The sequence below is a fragment of the Fringilla coelebs genome (genome assembly GCF_963513975.1).
Source record: "Fringilla coelebs genome assembly, chromosome: 1".
NCBI lineage: Eukaryota > Metazoa > Chordata > Aves > Passeriformes > Fringillidae > Fringilla > Fringilla coelebs.
In genome coordinates this window covers 26,201,466-26,219,056 of record NC_140028.1, presented here as the reverse complement: position 1 = coordinate 26,219,056, position 17,591 = coordinate 26,201,466, and the positions used below count along the sequence as shown (strand labels likewise).

The 17,591-nt window shown below is 42.1% G+C and overlaps 1 protein-coding gene across 1 annotated transcript; it reads right to left on the bottom strand.

Annotated features, from left to right (window-relative positions):
• Positions 1–1,759: 1,759 nt before the first annotated feature.
• On the bottom strand, positions 1,760–13,666 carry TMEM64 (transmembrane protein 64). Its single transcript, XM_084212328.1, has 3 exons — positions 12,776–13,666; positions 7,030–7,185; positions 1,760–4,320 (listed from the first exon to the last, which is right to left on the bottom strand). The coding sequence occupies exons 1-3, from the start codon at positions 13,541–13,543 to the stop codon at positions 4,126–4,128; spliced, it is 1,119 nt and encodes a 372-aa protein (XP_084068454.1). The 5' UTR covers positions 13,544–13,666; the 3' UTR covers positions 1,760–4,125.
• Between the last annotated feature and the right edge of the window lie 3,925 nt (positions 13,667–17,591).

Below are 17,591 nucleotides of genomic sequence, written 5' to 3'. Positions count from 1 at the left end.
AAACACTGTCTTCCAAAAAGGATGGCACTTAATATTCAAGTCCTAGGACCAGGCAGAACAAACAAACCCTTCCGCTACCTTGCTAATGACTTTTGTTCTAAAGCAAAGCAGAACCCCCAGTACATTAAGCCTGTTCTGTTAATTTCTTTAGCGATGCATCTGAAGCTCTAAATAATTAGAAGGAAAGTTAAAGGACTTTTCACCCTCAGAACAGCAAATCTGGCCCAGCTAATTTCCCAAATGAATTGAGAATCCAGAGCCAGCCAACTATATATTAGTCACTTGGCTAGCAAGAAGGACTTAACTTACACTAATGAACTTAGGACTTCATTAAAATGTAATTTTAAGTTTAGCAGTACACCAGGATAATATATTGTAGTAGGAAAGGGACAGGACTGACACCGCAGATTCAGCTTCTTGCTACTTATCACTAATAAATTAATATAAATTAAAAATCAATACAGCAGGGTAATTCAAGACAAATGCTAATGTCCATGAAGAAAGAATTTGTTAGCCTCATTGTCCCTGTGCTGCCAGGCACATCACTAATTCTCCAGGACTGGAGAGGACAGAGACAAGTTGCTTTGCACAGCACAGCCAATATTTGCATCAGCCCCCCTTCTGCAATCGATTCATATCCCCTCATGCCCAAACCATCATATTACACAGACAGGACTAGTGCCAGCTTTGAATTATTGTGAGAAAGTCTGCCACAGAACTACCCAAGTTCTTTACTTGTGCCATTAAAAATGACCACAGTGTGAATGGGAACGCTTTGATATTTCATCTTAAGCATCATATCCTAGATTATTTACAAGACAACTGATGACTCCAGTTATCTCAGTCAGTCAAAATCCAAATTGTATCAGCCTCAGGTGGAAAGCTGAAAATGAACGCAAAGGATCCGGTATGGGACAAAAGCCACACACAATCTAAGAGCAGTTTCCATTCTTCAAACTTGGCCTCAGCAATGCTTGCCCAAGTTATTGTGCAAAAATCACTATGCAATAGTATATAAAGCTCTGGGACTAAAAAAAAGGATTTTCTCACAGATGCTTAGTCTAAAGTTAAATTTTGACAAATTTACTGCACAATTGCACTTACCACAAGGCAGAAGAAAAACTGGTGCCATGCAGCTGAGAGTCTTTTTTTATGACCTGCCCTTTACGTATCTTTCATATACAAAAAAGCAGAAATGTCACCATCACAACAACCCAGGAAATACTCTTGAACGTGACTTGTTGCATACTGTTCAAACTAGATTCATAGCTTTGTGGGTTTTAACTAGACTAAGTAGGGAGCCTATCTTAAAAAAATAATAATTACATCACTTTTGCTACTGTTATGTTCAGAAATAGCAATCCTCTTGCAGTTTTGTACTATGTTTCTCATAAGCACATGTATGCTTATTCTATCAAAAAGGCAGCTGCAAATACCAAACCTTTAAAGTACCTAATAGAATTAGGCATGTATTTATTTAAATGAAAGTAAAAATTGAGTCTATTTCCCTTGTCAGTAACTCCCCACCCAAGGAATTCATCTTTAAAGTCTAACTTGTTTCCCCTCTGATGCAGACAATTATCTTTGTATGGCTGCATAAAGATGAGACTCCACTGCACCTTCTTTCCAACTATGTCATAGCAACTTAAACAGTTAATACATATTCCTTTAAAGAAATTTGAGTGAATTTATTGTATAAAATTATGATTGGCATGGTACAGAAAAGTTCCTTTTAATGCACATTTCCCATTAACTTGTACACAAATATTACAAGTATCAAGCAAAATGCAAAAGTCTTAAGAACTAATTCCATACTACAAAAGTGTTCACATAGTGAAGTTACTCTGGTTACAAAATGTCATGGAAATAAAAGCACTTCAAAATACATATTTGGGAAATGTTTCAAATAACAACGCAACCTTAAGTTAGTTAAAAAATGCAAAGAAAGAGCTACCCTCTTCAAAACACTATTGTTCATTTGGCAAGATAGAGCAAAGTTCAGATCAGTTCACCGAAGGACTGTTCTTCACAAGAAACAAACAAAAAAAAAACCCTTTAGTTAAGAAAGGACTCAATTATACTATGATGACAAATAACGCCATCAAAAAGTTATCTGGCTCTCTTGTTTTCACACAGGAGCTGTCAGAGGCAGAGATGTGTAAATGAACACTTCCAGGTAGATACAGATTGCCTTTTCAAAAACCAACCAACCAAAACTAAACCCAAAACCAAGTGAAACCAAAACAAAAAAAAACAAAAAACAAAAAACCACCTCCCCAAAACAAAACAAAACCCAACCAAAAAAGAAACCAAAACCAAGCCCCTAAACAACAGAAAGGAAACAATCTGAACTTTGTTGCTTTCATTGAACTAGTTCAGTTCTTTAGGTCGCAGGACCCAAGAACGGCAATCTGCAAAGGATAAGTATTTGAGGAACAAAATGGAACTCCCACTAGGAAGGAACGCGCAGATGTTCGGTTACGCGAGGGCTGCACGTCCTCTCAGCAAGGCTGTTAGGCTCCCACATCTCTGCTTCCCAATGGCCTTGAAGACCACTGTTCTCAAGACAAAAATGCTTGGACCCTACAGCCAACCTTACAAAAAGGAGGCACAGTCGTACTGTAAGAAAATAACTCAAAATTTTGAAGACTGAAAGCATCCTTAAAAACTCGCACAAAATAACTACAAAAGAAGCCATACTTTACATTATTTTTGTATCAGATGACTTGCATGTGTTTGAGCCATTGAACATCGGTATGTATATCTACATGAAACACACACATACAGAACATTGTGTTCAGGCATTACTGTTGTTTTTCTTTTAGACACACATACAAGTTACCGCCAGGTTATCCAGTCTATTTAATGCAGTGAAAAACAGTCCACAGCAGGCGTAAAAGGAGCAGTATCCAATATAGTGTTGTCTTGCAAAAATGGAGTCAGAATTCCTGAGTCTCAGAGACATTGCTGTCCTCTCCATTACTGGATTATTTCTTTTTCCAAGGAGAACCTCTAGTTTTCGTTTCTTCACGCTAATGAAATTTGTAATAGATTGCATCTTTTAAAAAATGTAAAACTAGTACAAAAGATGTGCCAACCAAAGTGAATTTTTAAAGCTTTTTAAAGGGAGAGGGGATTCACTTACAAAATAAAGGCCACCTTCTTGTAAAATTAGTACTGCTAATATCCCATCATTCTGTTTAGAGCAGCAATTTAGCTCCCTGCTCTAGAAGCCTTACAACATGCAGTCATGTGAGCTGAAAAACTTCATCCTTTTAACAATTAAAAATACCATAGATAGGACTAATGTGGAACAGCCCTTTGTTACCAATCACCAAGGTGGCAAAACCAATTAAGTGTCATTCAAATAGTCATTGCAATCTAACTTCTGCATTTTCCCTTGTACTTTGCATATTACACAGTGTAACTTAAAATGTAATTTAAGAGCACTTCAGTCCCACAATGTAGGATTTAAGCTTGTGTGAATACATTTGCATGGCTCTGCAACATTTGTAATGACTTAGAAAAATACATTCAACCAAAACTTTATATAGGGTTCTATTTTTTTTAAATAAAAAAATGAAGAAAAAGCCAAATGGTCCCATCATTAGCTAAATAATACACTCCAAGTTCTGGAAGCAATTCCTAAGCAAAAGCACATTCAAGAATAACATACATTGAATTGTATACTTTCTCATTCACCTTTATCAGTAATAAAATTCTACTGTATATAATTATTTAGCCTTATAAATAATGCTAAGCAGAAAAATATTTACCTCTGTGCTACTTTTTTGTTTATAGAAGCATTTCTCAGTTTATAGGAGCAAAGGAAAAAAAACCTACTTAAAGTGCAGATTACAGGCCATGACAGGCATAATAAATGACCAAAGGTGCAGCCAAATTTGCATTTACATCTTAAGTTACTTTGCCATCTTCCTTGTCTTGCTAGAAGTCACCCTATGTGCAATTAAAGAGCTGGTCAGTTGGTTTGTGCCACAGTACAACCTGTAATCACTCGTAATTTTTTAAAAATCCATTTCAATTGTCCATAGATATTTCTAGGCAAGGTTCAATATATTCCTAGCTCAGGTTCACAAAACCTTACTTAGTCATTAATACTTGAAATCACACAATATTGACACCCCCTCCAGAGAATGCTACTGTCCTCTTGTTGCAGTATGTGGTTGAGCCATTGATGCTCGGCTGAGTGTCTTTAACAAGCGACGTCTTCATTTCCATTTCACACGCTACAATCGCTGCATTGAGTTCCACTTGAGCCCGGTGAACGACATAAAACGACAGTCCTATGCTTATGACAATCTGCAAATAAAACAAGAGTGTTGTAGGCTCCACAGGCTGTGGGAATGAATACAAAGCAACTGATCTGAATGAAACAAAAAGCTGTCAATGCAAAGATTCATGAAGGCATCTGTTGACTCAAAGCTTCGCGGGCAAGACACTGGAAGGGAGATGAACTGAACCCCTGAGTAGCTCTAAATCTACATAGGCTAACAATGTAACCAGCATATAAGAACATGGGTATCACACAGAACTTAAAATATTTATATACATTGAAAAGATAAGTTTCTTTCTTTCTGTTGAACTTCATATACTTGTTATAAAGCAATCCTTTCACGTTCTCTCTTCAATAAAACACCAGTGAAGTTTTTAGCTGAGATCCTCCTTAGGAAAAAGAAAAAAAAGATAAAATCTCTAAATAAAAATCAAGGTGTCTAATAGTGAGTCCCTTTGAAAGAAACAAATTCCTCTGCCTTTTTAGAAGAACGTTAACTAGCTGGAATCTGCAGCTTCTATTCAAAAAGGCAAAAAAGTTATATTACTTACAACAGAACCTAGAGTTCTGAGTCTAAAACCTGAACCTCATTACTAACTGTAGGGCTGCTTTCTTTAACATTGAGTACTATTGCTTAAAACACCTGTCAGCATAGCAGGCAGTGCTGGAATATCACTAAGACAACTGACAAGTATGAGCACAGGACAACTGCAGCTGGAAGGCACCCTGGCAGTCTCTAGTCCAACCAGCTGCTCAGAGCAGGGCTGGCTGTAAGATCAGAACAGAACTTTTGTCCAGTCAGGTCTTGAGAACTGTAAAAGGATAGAGATTTCACCACTTCTTTGGGCACTCTGCTCCAGTGCTTGACTACCCTTGGGGTGAAAATGACATTCCTCATCAATTTATGTTAAACATTTCAAAAGCTGGCTAATGTAAGATTCACAATAATATTACAGACACTAATTTTTTAATAGATAGGAAAATATCTATTCTAGAAGCTTACCCAAATATTTAAATTTGCTTTGGTTTAGAAATATTGCTACCAGTAACCTAGTTCCCTAGATAAATAATTAAAAAAAAAATAAATATATATATATATATAGACAACCATGAAATGTGAAGTATTTTCAGAGCTATTTACTAAATCAAAGTCCTATCAAGGCTCATCCAGGCAAAGCACTCAGCAGATGCCTGAGAGACAGTGGGAAAATGCAAATAGCTTCTCCACTAAAGGCCTCCCCTTCAGTTATTCAGTCACATCCCAAGGACTGGTCTTAAAGAGGTTAGTACTCCTTTTAAAACATTCAGGCTACCCAGCTACCACTTACCTGAGCAACAGTTATGTTACAACCTATATAATCTGCAAAGGAGAGTCAATGTCAATTAAAAAAATAATAAATATATAAATGGGGGAAAAAAGGAGAAGGCCACTAAAAACTACTACCCTGGAAATAACACTTCATGACTAAAATAATAGCTGATCAAGAAATCACTTATTTTCTCTTTGATCTATCAAGACTATCTACACCACACTTACAAAGGCATTTATTTTTACCATGCTTCATGAAAGCCATAAATTATATAGCTTCTATTTCTATTCAGTACAAATAGTTCTATTTAAGAGTGCACAAATTTCAGGGCAAAGGAGGAAGGTACGTTTAAAATGGTCCTAGACTTAGTTTTCTATGTTAGCATTGTTAAACATTAGCTTTATGACTGTAAAAACTGAGAAACAGAAATTACTGCAGTACCTACTGAAAGTCTGCAAACCATGGTAATTGTTAGTCAAACACAGCTTAAAGTAATGTCACCATCAAAGGAGGTTTTACTATATAATATAATTCAGAAATACCCATAACCCCTATGCTCATAATGGTCTCACACCTAAGGCTTACACCCAAAATTTACTGATAAATTATTTCAAGAGCTAAGGTCATGTAAAGGTACTTGATATACTTCTCATTAATTTACTCACTTGTAAAATTAGGATATTCTGATTTAGGCATTAGGGAAATAGCATTTTTAATGCTATTTCTCTACAGCATTTTTAATCTATGCAAAATGGGTATGCTGAGTGCTAGCAGTGAAAAGTGCACAAGTCCTGGGTCTACACACACACAATCTTTTGTGTAGGCGTGGTTTAACAAGTCTAAAATTCAGCAGATTACCCAAGAAGGCAAGTGTTTTTCTGGATTTTCAGTCCAGAGCAGGACTAATCAGTTCCAAGAAAAAGAAAAGCCATAATCTGGGGAATTTTTCTGCCTCAACTAGCCAAAAAGAAAACTAACTAAAAGCAAAGGAGAGCTCTTTCCCGCTGTCCGTGCTGCAGACAACACAATCCATGGCAGAGAATTGCAGGGAGCAAGTGCAGTTTCTAAAAACAAACTGTGCCCTTCTTTCCCCTCCTTTGCTCTCAGAATCAGTCTTAAATATGCAGAACTTAATATCCAGCATAAATAGAACAGATGACTGGGGATACAAGCATCATAAGGTCACCCTAGGACATCAAGAGAAGAAAACTTAACGAAAACTGTATCAGAAAGGAGAACACTGAGTAAGTTCTGCTTTATGCTATGGTGAGGTGTGAGAGAATTACACTTTTTTCAGAGGATAAAACAAAATCTAAAGAAATCAGTACACTGGGAATCCATTTTTCTGGGTATCTAGCTATCAACAGAAATCAGAGACAGATAGCACCGTTACCAAGGTCTATGAAAGCAGTTATTTTAACTGACCTGTAAACCGAACACAAAATAGCCACTAACACTTTGTTCTGCAATCACGTCCTCCATCGTGCGCAAGGTAGTGCCCAAGTAAGAGTTCAGGAGCTGAGTAGGAAGCAGCCCAAGTGAAGAAGCCATCAGGTAGTTGGGTAGTGATAAATCTGTAATCTGAGTAAAAAGAGAGAGTAAGAAATCAAGAGCAGCTCCAACACAATCTATGTGTACAAGCAACCAGACTACCACTTCCCATAACCATCCCTGCAAAATCATGAAAGAATATCCTATATTCCTTCACTGAAACTTTGATTCATGCACAGGGGAAGATAATAAGATGATACAACATGTACCTAGTTTTTTAACTAGATAGGTTACTAGGTTTGATTTCTTTTCACCTTACATTATGCAACATCTCTGTACAACAGTCAGTAACTAGGGGTGCAATTACCCTGTTCACTCAAGATATTTATTTTTATCTGGTGAACAGAGTCCTTGGATTTATGAGAAGAAATTATTTTATCGAATGTGAAAGTCTAACACAAAAATCTGTTTTGCATTTTACGCATATGGCAAATAATACAAGAGGTAATTGTTCAAAATGTCACTGTTATAGATAGGACCCAGGTAAACAGAATGGCAGATACAATTTGTCTAGGCAGGGCAAGTTATGAGCTTATTAAGATACACATCTTTCAGTGAACCCTATGAGTAATATCCATCTATATCTATACTGATATATCATTAAAAAATATATACATTTTGCATCTCACTTCCATTAGTGAGCAAAATAGTGCACATAGCTATAGGTTTTATTAACTTCTCTGGAGAAAACACTAAGAATACTTCGGTATTTTCTTCTCTTTGCTGTGAAGTTTCTGTTCTGTGTCAATAGGTGGACGCACAAGCTTACATGGGAATAAAGTACACAGTACCAGCTAAATTAGTATCAGCAGCCATCAGGAAATATTAAAGGCAAGTAAGTGTCATGAGATCAAAAGATATTTACACAAGAAAAAAGAAAACAAGAGGAAACTGGATTAGAAATGAGTATAAAAACAATGACTTTGAAAACAAGCGGTCCAACACATTTTCCAGATAATTCAGTTGATAATAACAGAGATCTAATTAAGAACAGCTCTAACACTGAGAGCCTACATGGAAATTATTGACCTTGCCAGTTTTGTACAATGTTGAAGACCAAAGAATAGCAGCAACGTTACTCATTTCGTCACGCTATTCTTAAAATAAACTTTAGTTACTGTGAAAGTCACAGTGCTGAATTCTCAGAGCTCTAACCACCATCAGTGGAAAGTTTTTGGGAGGAAGGGCAATGGAGGAGCAGAATGCAATGAAGCATAAAGATTAAAAATAATTCACTGGAACAAGATCCAATAAGCCATTTCCAAACTTCACGCTGCATATTATACTTCCCACAGACTGAAATATATACCAGCACCACAAATATTATATTTCCTTCTCTAGACAAGATTAATTTAGATTTATAATGAAAAGGGATTATACAATTATGCCAGAACTTCACATTTGACCAATACTTTCAAAAGACTTTTTTAAGCATTGTTGTAATCTGGGCCATGTAATAAGAATGCATAGTCCAAAGTTCCCATACTGCCAAGGGAATGAAGGAGCTGCTATTAAAAGTTTCTGAAATACTAACGCAGAGGCAAGATTTGCTAAGTAGGACACTACCACTGCATCTAATGGAACTGGGAAACTTCCCAAAGATTGCTTTAACACTCCTGGCACCTCTCTCACCAATTTCTTGTAGATGTATTAAGGACATTTCAGTTGCAGAACAACATGTCTGCACACCTGGATGAGTCCCGAAACAACTGGACCTCCTGAGTCATGAGAGAGATTGTTTCCAAATGAAGGGGAGACTGCCCCAGTGGATATACTTAATTGCAGCTTGTGCTTCCCACTGCAATGAAACCTAAGGAGAGGGTGAAAAAATTTTTGAGATGTCATTTTAACTGAACTGTAGATTTAGAGCTACGGTTGTATCCCTTTCCCCAGAATACACAGGAAGTAGGCAGTATCCCTGGCTAAGAAACCTGAGAAATCATCAATAAAACTTACAGCTTTCCATACTTGTCTCTCTAGGAACTTTACCTGTTCTATGAACCTGCCAAACTGGTAACTGCATGGCCAGGCTGCCTAACAGAGCCTACCTGGGCTCTGTTTCTGGTGAAAGCTCAAGCCAGCAAAAATTAATCCTGAAATCCCAAACCAAGGATGGATGCAATTGTGTTATGGGCCGTAACAGAAACGCATTTAAATTGTATTTGATTACCATCAAGAACTACCTAATTGCACTGATAACAATAGCCAGAACCCCCCTACACACCCCCACTAAGCCGTGGATGGGCTTTGTCCCATGGAAGTCTTGTGCATTCTTTGCAGCTGACACCTTTGGTTCAGCACTGTCAAGGAATAAATGATTCTGTCAAGACTTAGCTGGGGGCTCCCATGCCTTTAGGGATTGCAGGGAATTTCTCTTCCCTCAGTTTACAAATTCCTGTGTTTCAGATCAGGTAGGCTTAGTGACCAAGGGCAAAGGATAGCTCTGGTGCTTTTTTCCTAAAAAAAAGCCCAAAATTAAATCCCCCAGGAGCACCTCTTCCTGCCCCTACCCCCCAAAAAAGCCAACACTACCCCCTAAAAACATCCCAGTAATACAAAAAAACCAAACCAGCTGCCAACTTTCCAACAAGCAGAAGAAGCAGTGTGCGTGTTCTTACAAAGCAGGTACCACTTCTTCAACTCTGACTTCACTGTATGCATTTCTGATCCCAGAGGTGCACACTTGAACACTCAGATTTTTTAATCAGATTATTTCTTTCATGTAATATTCCCCTTAAAGAGGGGAGGGGAAGTATGAAATCCCATCTAACCTACATCTGGCACTACAAATAACCAGGTTGCACAAATCTCACTCCAAGAACAAACTCGTGGGAAGGAGATGATAACCTGCATACCAGCCCTCCTTACAGACAGACCTGCCTTCAAAACACTCCAGAGCTGGCAAGGTGAGAGAGCTGTGCATGGGCAAACACATCAATAAGAGCTATCAACTCACCCCAGCAGCCCAGGCCACTCTGGCATCGAGAGTGACAATTATCCAAAACTTAAAAGAGAAATACAAACATACTTTCAGCTAGTAAGTGCTATATTCCAGAAAGGCAAGCACATGCATTACCTCACCCCTCTACTACCAGCAGAACCTTTCAAGAAGCAAGACCTTCACATCTGGCTGGTGAGACGCTAAGGAATTTGTCTTAATTTTCTTCTTGTGCTGTTTCAACTAATATGATTCCCTCACTACTCAAAACCTAAGAAGCTCTTCCATCTTTCTCTACACCCCCTCCAAGTCAACCTCCCAAAAGGCCTCAGCAGATGGTACATGCCACCGAACAAGTGCTTGTAGAAATCGTTTAATCCCGGCCCTGCAGATGACCCTGCTCACATCAAGGTTATGCCTTTCCCTGAGCCTTATGTGTCACTTCCTTCCTTCTCTCTCATTTAAGTATTCTCGGTATCTCCAGTTAGCTTTAAAATATCCATATAGAAAACATGCATAGACCAGGCCACTGGAAAGTTAAAGATGTGTACTTTTGCTTAAGTTCACTGTTGTTTAAAAATTAATCCTTTTAAAATTCATTGCTGAAGTTGCTAGCATGGGGAAATGCATTTTAAACTTAAAACGAGTGTTAAGTTTTCAAATAAGTGAGATTTCAAGGAAATGACAGCTTGGTCTGTGTAGGCAGAATACTGTACTTTTTATGTAACTTAAATTCGACTCAAGATGAGTAAATCTCTTGAATTCCTAGATTTGTATGCATCACTTTTTGGTGATCTAGTAGCTCATATTAAATGTTCTCAGTGAAAAATTGAGTATACGCTGTGCATTATTTGACTATGCTACAAAGTAGTAAATCAGGAGTAATAAACATAACCAAACTAAAATTAGCAAAAAAAATCTAAGTTACTTGGCATAACTCAAGCATCTGGTTTCATCTCATTTCCTATCTATTATTTTAACACTGAAACCATCCACTTGGAAAGAAAATTATTTAGCCTGCAGAATATGGAGAATACAAACCACAATGATTTACAGCATAATTTTAATATTGAACTGGCCCGAATACTCTGCTGAATCGTGTTTCCAACAGAAGGGTTATGCCAGGAAGGAAATAATTTTAACTTTGTAATTCTCTGGTCTGTTGTTCAGATACAATACTACTCTATATCATCTGCAGACTACCGCAAGTGGCTTTCCAAAGCTGTGAACAACCAGAGCACAACAGCTCTCCCTACTTTAGGAGGGTCACAGCACAGCAGAAGCTTCATCTGCAACACTGGACCTTGGGCTCCGGGAGGGACTCGGCTCTCCCAGCTGGACAGGTCTATGCCTCTCCAGTAATACAAGTAGTATAACCCTGCAGTAATATAAGTTAACAAATAAAACTGCAAAGGTTCAGCTGTTCAGTTTTTCATTCTTAACAAGAAAATGGTTTAAGGATTTCTTAAAAAGAAATTACAAGTTGCTACAGTTTTTATGGATAGAGATTACAGCTCTGGAGATGAATGCTCCAGTACAGATTTTTATATACAGCAATTTAAAATATTTGGTGTGGATGTTACACCCCAAAATTGCATGGGTTAAATTTTACTTTAAAAACAAATTTGGTATTCAGTGACCTACTAATTGCAGCCAGATGATTCTGCCAAAATGAAGCAAATGCTTCAGAAGGGTACAGGATCTGTAGCAGACAGGGTGGGCTGTAAGAAAGTGGAAGGCCAAAACATGTGTTTAGATAGTCACTTGTGCTAAAGAATATCCAAATTACTGGTAACATTTAAAGTATTTCACAATCCAGTTTGCTTAGTTTTGACTTCACCAAGTTAGTAGATACAACTGAGGAATAACACAGCCAAAACCAGATCCTTCAAAGTACTCAGGAAGAAAGGAGGGTCTGAAATTGTCATCAGCAGCATGACAATACTCAAGCAAACCACCCTCCATGTTCTTCTTTAGTTTTTTTCCTTTAAGATGATCAGAGAACAAATGAATGCACCAATCTTCACCTGAAAGTAGAAAGAAAAGCAAGACTAACCCTTTTCCAGACTCAAGTTTAAACTAACTTTCAGTGCCACTCCAGAGTACAGTCCCTTTTCAGGTCTGAGGTTACATGCTGCTCTGCCCAAAACCTGCAACCTGTTTTGTGTGCATGGACTTTACATCCTGTACGGATTTGCCAGATGCATGGTACAAACACCAACCACACCGAGAAAGAATTTTAATCTGTCCACTTCTATTTTTCCAATATGATTACTTATATTAAGTAGTTTAGGAAGATCTGGCAAGAGTTTTCCTCAACTCCTGCCATGTTTTAAAGCGGATCACTTTGAAAGCAGAGACACATCATAACTGTTGAGTTCTCCACAGATTTTGCTATGCGGCACCTTGGTGATTCTAACACTAGGATACAGGTTTGAAGGACAAGGGAGCAACTCTAACACAACACCAGTGAGCAAGGCATCTCAAAAATCTGCTTGTGTCCCTCTGCATGCACAGAAGAGCGGGCAGAGAGGGTTGTTTTTACAGTTGTTAAAAGAGAGAGAAACCACGGCTTGTTCCCAGGAAAGGAGGCAACCTCTACCAAAAACAGCAGCCACTGTGCCGAAAGACATCCTCCCAGCACTTGTCGTCCTTGGCCGCACAGCCCAGGCAGGGACTCACCGCGAAGACGGCGTTCTGCAGCCCGAAGGGGATCAGCGTCAGCCGCGACAGAAACACCACCTTGAGGCCGCTGCCGCCCTCCACGACACGGACGATGGCACTGAGCGTCCCGCTGCCCTGGATCCTGGCCCGAGCCCAGCGGGCCAACAGCCGCTTGCAGGCCACGTGGGCGACAAAGGTGCCGACGAGGACGCCGAACACCATCAGCCCCATGCCCAGCACGAAGCCGTAGAGGTAGCCGGCGGCCACGTTGAGCAGGATGTAGCCCCAGCCGCACGGGAAGGACACGACGATGAAGCCCACGGTGAAGAGCAGCACACCGGCCAGGCTGTCCAGGCTCTCGGCCCAGAGCAGCAGGTCCCGCAGGTACTGGCGCACCAGGGCCAGCGAGGCGAAGCAGACGGCGGCCAGGACGCACAGGCTGAGGCAGCTCTTGCACCAGCAGGTGCCCAGCAGGCAGCAGGAGCAGCGCCAGCCCCGGGCCTCGGCCAGCCCATGCCCGCCGCCGCCCGGCTCGGGCAGCTGGCAGAGCAGCAGCTCCGCGGGCGGCAGCCCGTCCTGGTCCCCGCAGGGCCCCAGCAGCAGCCCGCCGGCCCCCGCCGCCTCCGCCGGGACGAAGCCGATGGTGTCTCCGCTCCCGCCGCCTCCCGCCGTCGTCCCGGCGGCTCGGGACAGCCAGCGGCCCAGGTCCTGCCGGGCGCCCTGCGCCGCCGCCTGCTTCACGGCCCGGGAGAGGAGCTGCAGCGCCGCGGCCCCCGCGCCCAGCATCCCCCCGCTCCGCTGCCCGGCTCCAGCGCCGCCGAGCCGCGCAGCCCCTTCGCTCCCCGCCTCCCCACGCAACCTGCGGGCAGGGGCAACCGTTCCCTCATCGCCCCGCCATGGCCCGGCTGCCGAGCCCGGCCAAGGGCCGGGCGGGGGCGGGGAAGCGGCGGCGGGGAGGGCGGGGAGGAGGGGGCCGCGCTTCGCCGCCGCCCGGCGGGCGGAGGGGCCGGGGCGGCCTCCGCACCGCCTCCCGCCTCGGCCGCGCCGCCGGGGCTGCGGCGTTAGACGGCGGCGGGGCCGCTCTCTCCGTCCCGGCAGTGGCAGCAGCGGCCCTGGCGGAGCGCGAGTCCCGGGGGCCGGCGGCGGCGGCAGCACCGGGGCTCCATCTCCCCGCGCTGGGCTCCCTCCCGCTCCGCTCCGGGAAGCGCCCTCTCGGAACGGCGGTGCCGATGTGGCAAGCCCGAGAGGGAGGAGGCCAGGCGAAGCTCCGGCGGCAGCAGCGCCCGGCCCCGCTGCGGGGCTCGGCGGCGGCGCCAAGGCTCCGCCTCCCGCCCCGCCCCGGGTGTGCCCCAGCGGAGCCCCGCCGCCCGCCTCGCCCGGGCCGCACGCCCCCATCGGCCCCGTTGCCAGCTGCCCGCGTTGCCAGCAGAGCCGTGACCCGCAGGGTTTGGAGGGAGCCGTGCTGGAAAGCGGGTTGTTTTCCGTCAGGGGAGCGCGGGGTTCATGCATCGCTGACTGTACTGGTACTCTTGCGCTCCCTTGACACGTCTCCCTCTCTTACCTGAGGGCTTTGTACCGCAAACACCCCGGCTTGCCCGTCTCTGTCACTGGAACGAGCCTTCCCCGACCGGCGGCTGGGCTTTGAGCCGGGGGGCGACGGCCGATGCACCCGGGCTCCGCGGCACCTCCCGGCCAGATCAGCGTGGCTCCCATGCCTGAAGGCTCGGACCCGCTTTGGGACGGTTTGAGGTTGAGTTTTGAGGCATTGCCAGAAAGAAAGAAACAACCTGGACATGGAGCGAGGGCTCCATTTAGAGGGGTGTTTTCTCGGGACCCTCGCTGAGGCTCGATAGCTTCGTAGGTTGCTTTCGCCCTGGTCTTACTAATGGCAAGGTGCAGAAAGGGTTTGTTTTCGTTACAACGCTAGTGCGTACTACGTGCTCCAGTGGAATTATACTCCCCTGATGGGAAATTTGCAAGCGTGTATTAAACGAGAAAGCGTGTAGGTTGTAAAGGTTAAAGGGTGATTGGAAACAAACAAACAGATATCAAAATTAAGAACATATCTTCAAGTACTGCAATTATGCACTTGCAAAGTACAGCGGTAGAAACCATATAATCTGGGCAATCGAGTAAATCAGCCTAAAAAAAGACAGATATCTTTGAGAGCCAACAGCAGAATAAAAACTGTACAGCAGGGAAATTGCAGATAAATGTCTCCAGCATAACCTGCTTTCTTGCTGTTACCTGTATCTGAGTGAGAGCATTTGATTTTGTCTTCACTCTTTGCTTGCAGACAAACACAGACAGGGCGTACATCCAGAATTGTAGTAGTAGTAGTAGTAGTAATAATAATAATAATAATAATAATAATAATAATAAAATATCAACAAAACTCTGCACTAGAGCTTGTAAAGGATGATGGGCATGCTTATACATTCAGTGTATTGCATTTCAGCAAATGGGGCAGCTGGAAGTTCAGTAGAACAAGAAAACAAAATACTAATTTCTGGTTTTATACTAAGAGCACATATTTCTTTGATGTGGATTCAGCTTGTGCATATTTTTGTTCAATGCAGTTACTTACATAAAACAGGAAAAAGTCTGGGTGGAAATGTCTAACTGAGTTACAGCTTTACACTGCTCCTCCGTTCCTGTATTTAAAGTGCAGAACCTTGTACTCTCAGCTGGAATGAATTTCTGGCTGTCACTCTAAAAGCTACAGGGTTCTGTATTTATAATCACAGGAAATGTACTTGAAAAATGACCACAAGAGAGTATGAAGAACATAAAGGTTACCTAAGTGAGGGTTTTGATGTTACACTCTAACCCATTCAAAAAAAAAAAATGGTTAGTGGACATGCTTTTCCAGTCCCTAGGAATACACATGCTGAATCTCCTTGACCTTATCCATCACCTGGGCTCCCCAAAATAGCTAATCTGGCATTCTTCTGTCCCCTGGAGCAATAGCTCAGGAAGGAAAGGCAACAAATAGTCAGATTTTGAGTGACACAGACCATGGTCATGGAGCATCTTGGATAAACAACCAAGTGAGGCCACAGGAATTCAGCAAGACTTGGGTGGAGCTGGTAGCTGCTCCCTCCCGCACAGCAGATACTGCTACAGAGATGAGAGGCAGTGTCAGCTGGCTCCTCCGTGCCTTCCCAGCATGCTCTTACCATCTGAAGGGAAAAGAAACAACCTCACACACCCTTGAAAAGGTGCCAAATTGGCACATTGCTGGACAAAATGCGGGACAAAATGGTCTGCCTTTCAGACTTACTAGTCAGTGAATCATAGAATATTCCTGTACCATGGATGATGCAGTGGCAGTGATACACACAAGGCAAGATCTGTAGGGAAAAGCAGTTATCTTTCCAATCACTATGCTTAAAAAACTAGGCAAGCTCTTGAGCACACAGTTCCTGGACAAACACTTTGTTCTCCAAAAAAGATAGTGCTTTTTGTTTGTTTTTCCTTTTCCTCCAGGTAGATAGTTGATTTAGTGAATAATTTGCAGCAAATGCTGTCTAACCTGTTCTTTTAAAAAGCACAGCTGTTACTTTTGTTACTTTTGGAACTTATTTGAAGTAATAGGAATAAGAATTATAGGTTTAGTTCATATGGGTTTATATTATTGCATTACATCAACTAATACTGCTCCTATACTTCCTTAGATGGATGTAATTACTTAGATTTTCATTACTTCATCTATCATTTGAGCTGTTTTCTTATCTATCTTATTATTTAATTTTGGTCATGCTCAATCAATACATGTAAAACCTGAGAGGCACAGGGTAACAGCTGGAGTAGTGTTCTGCTTCAAGAAAAAGTGTTTCTGTAGAAAGATGCTCTCACAGTTACATAGATGGTAGTGGATATTGAAGAATTTTTGCCAGAGAGGTGTTTTTCCCAGGTTTGCAATGTAGGCTGAGAATATTTCCTTGTCCTGGCACAAGCAACTGAGAAATGCTATTTTGTGTTTTGCAAGTATGATTCTTCTCTCTCATTTTTTATTTGGAGGGCTATTATCATGCAAACACACCCAACTAAACATGTGAGTCATCTTATTGAAATGAAAGGCATGACTCATTTAGATCCACGCAACTGGTCCAGTGAATAGGAACCCTGAAGATGGGAAGTAGGATACATTAAGCCACAAATCAGGACCTAAAGTAATTTTGAAGCTCCTGAAAGCTTGCCATAGTTTTTCCTGAATTGCTCTTTGGGAGGGAGAAGGAGTACTTTTTTTGAGAAAATGATATTAAGAACCATAACACCAGTGTACTTCTAAATGTCTGTTAGCTCTGCAGCCTTACTGTGAAGACCCTTTGGTGGGAAGTGCAGCCTTGACTAATCTTTGTCAGGAGTAATGATTCTTAGGCCACAGCAGGCTCACTGAAAGTGCCTCTATCCAGCCTGCAATCCTCCTTGCTACAGATTACTTTACATCCACTTGGAGGAAGAGGGATGTAAACTCATGCAGGGAATATACGTTTTACTGTTAAACAAAGTATGAGTTGCAAAGATGTGGGGGGCAGTATTAGCAAGGAGCAAGTCATGACCAGGGAAATTATTCTGGTAGACAAAGTTTTGGTCTGCAAGCTGTAGCTTGGGCCCCGCTGATTTGGATTGTTGTGTTTCAAATACGTGTGCATTCACAGTTTTGTCAAAGTGAATGACAGTTGTGCTGAAGGAAAACAAGGTATCATGTAGCATTTTATGACATTGCTTGAATTCCCCATGAAAGGTGATAGCTCTGAAGCTACTGCATCAAGAACAGGAGGTGTAAGAGGAGAAAGGGCACTATTTGCCACTTCAGATCATCTAATAT

Coding starts and splice junctions, on each gene's coding strand:
- TMEM64 (XM_084212328.1), bottom strand. CDS start 13,543: ATGCTGGGCGCGGGGGCCGCGGCGCTGCAGCTCCTCTCCCGGGCCGTG. Junction 7,186..12,775: donor TGCAGAACGCCGTCTTCGCG/GTGAGTCCCTGC, acceptor CTTTTTACTCAG/ATTACAGATTTATCACTACC. Junction 4,321..7,029: donor ATTTTGTGTTCGGTTTACAG/GTCAGTTAAAAT, acceptor TTTTATTTGCAG/ATTGTCATAAGCATAGGACT.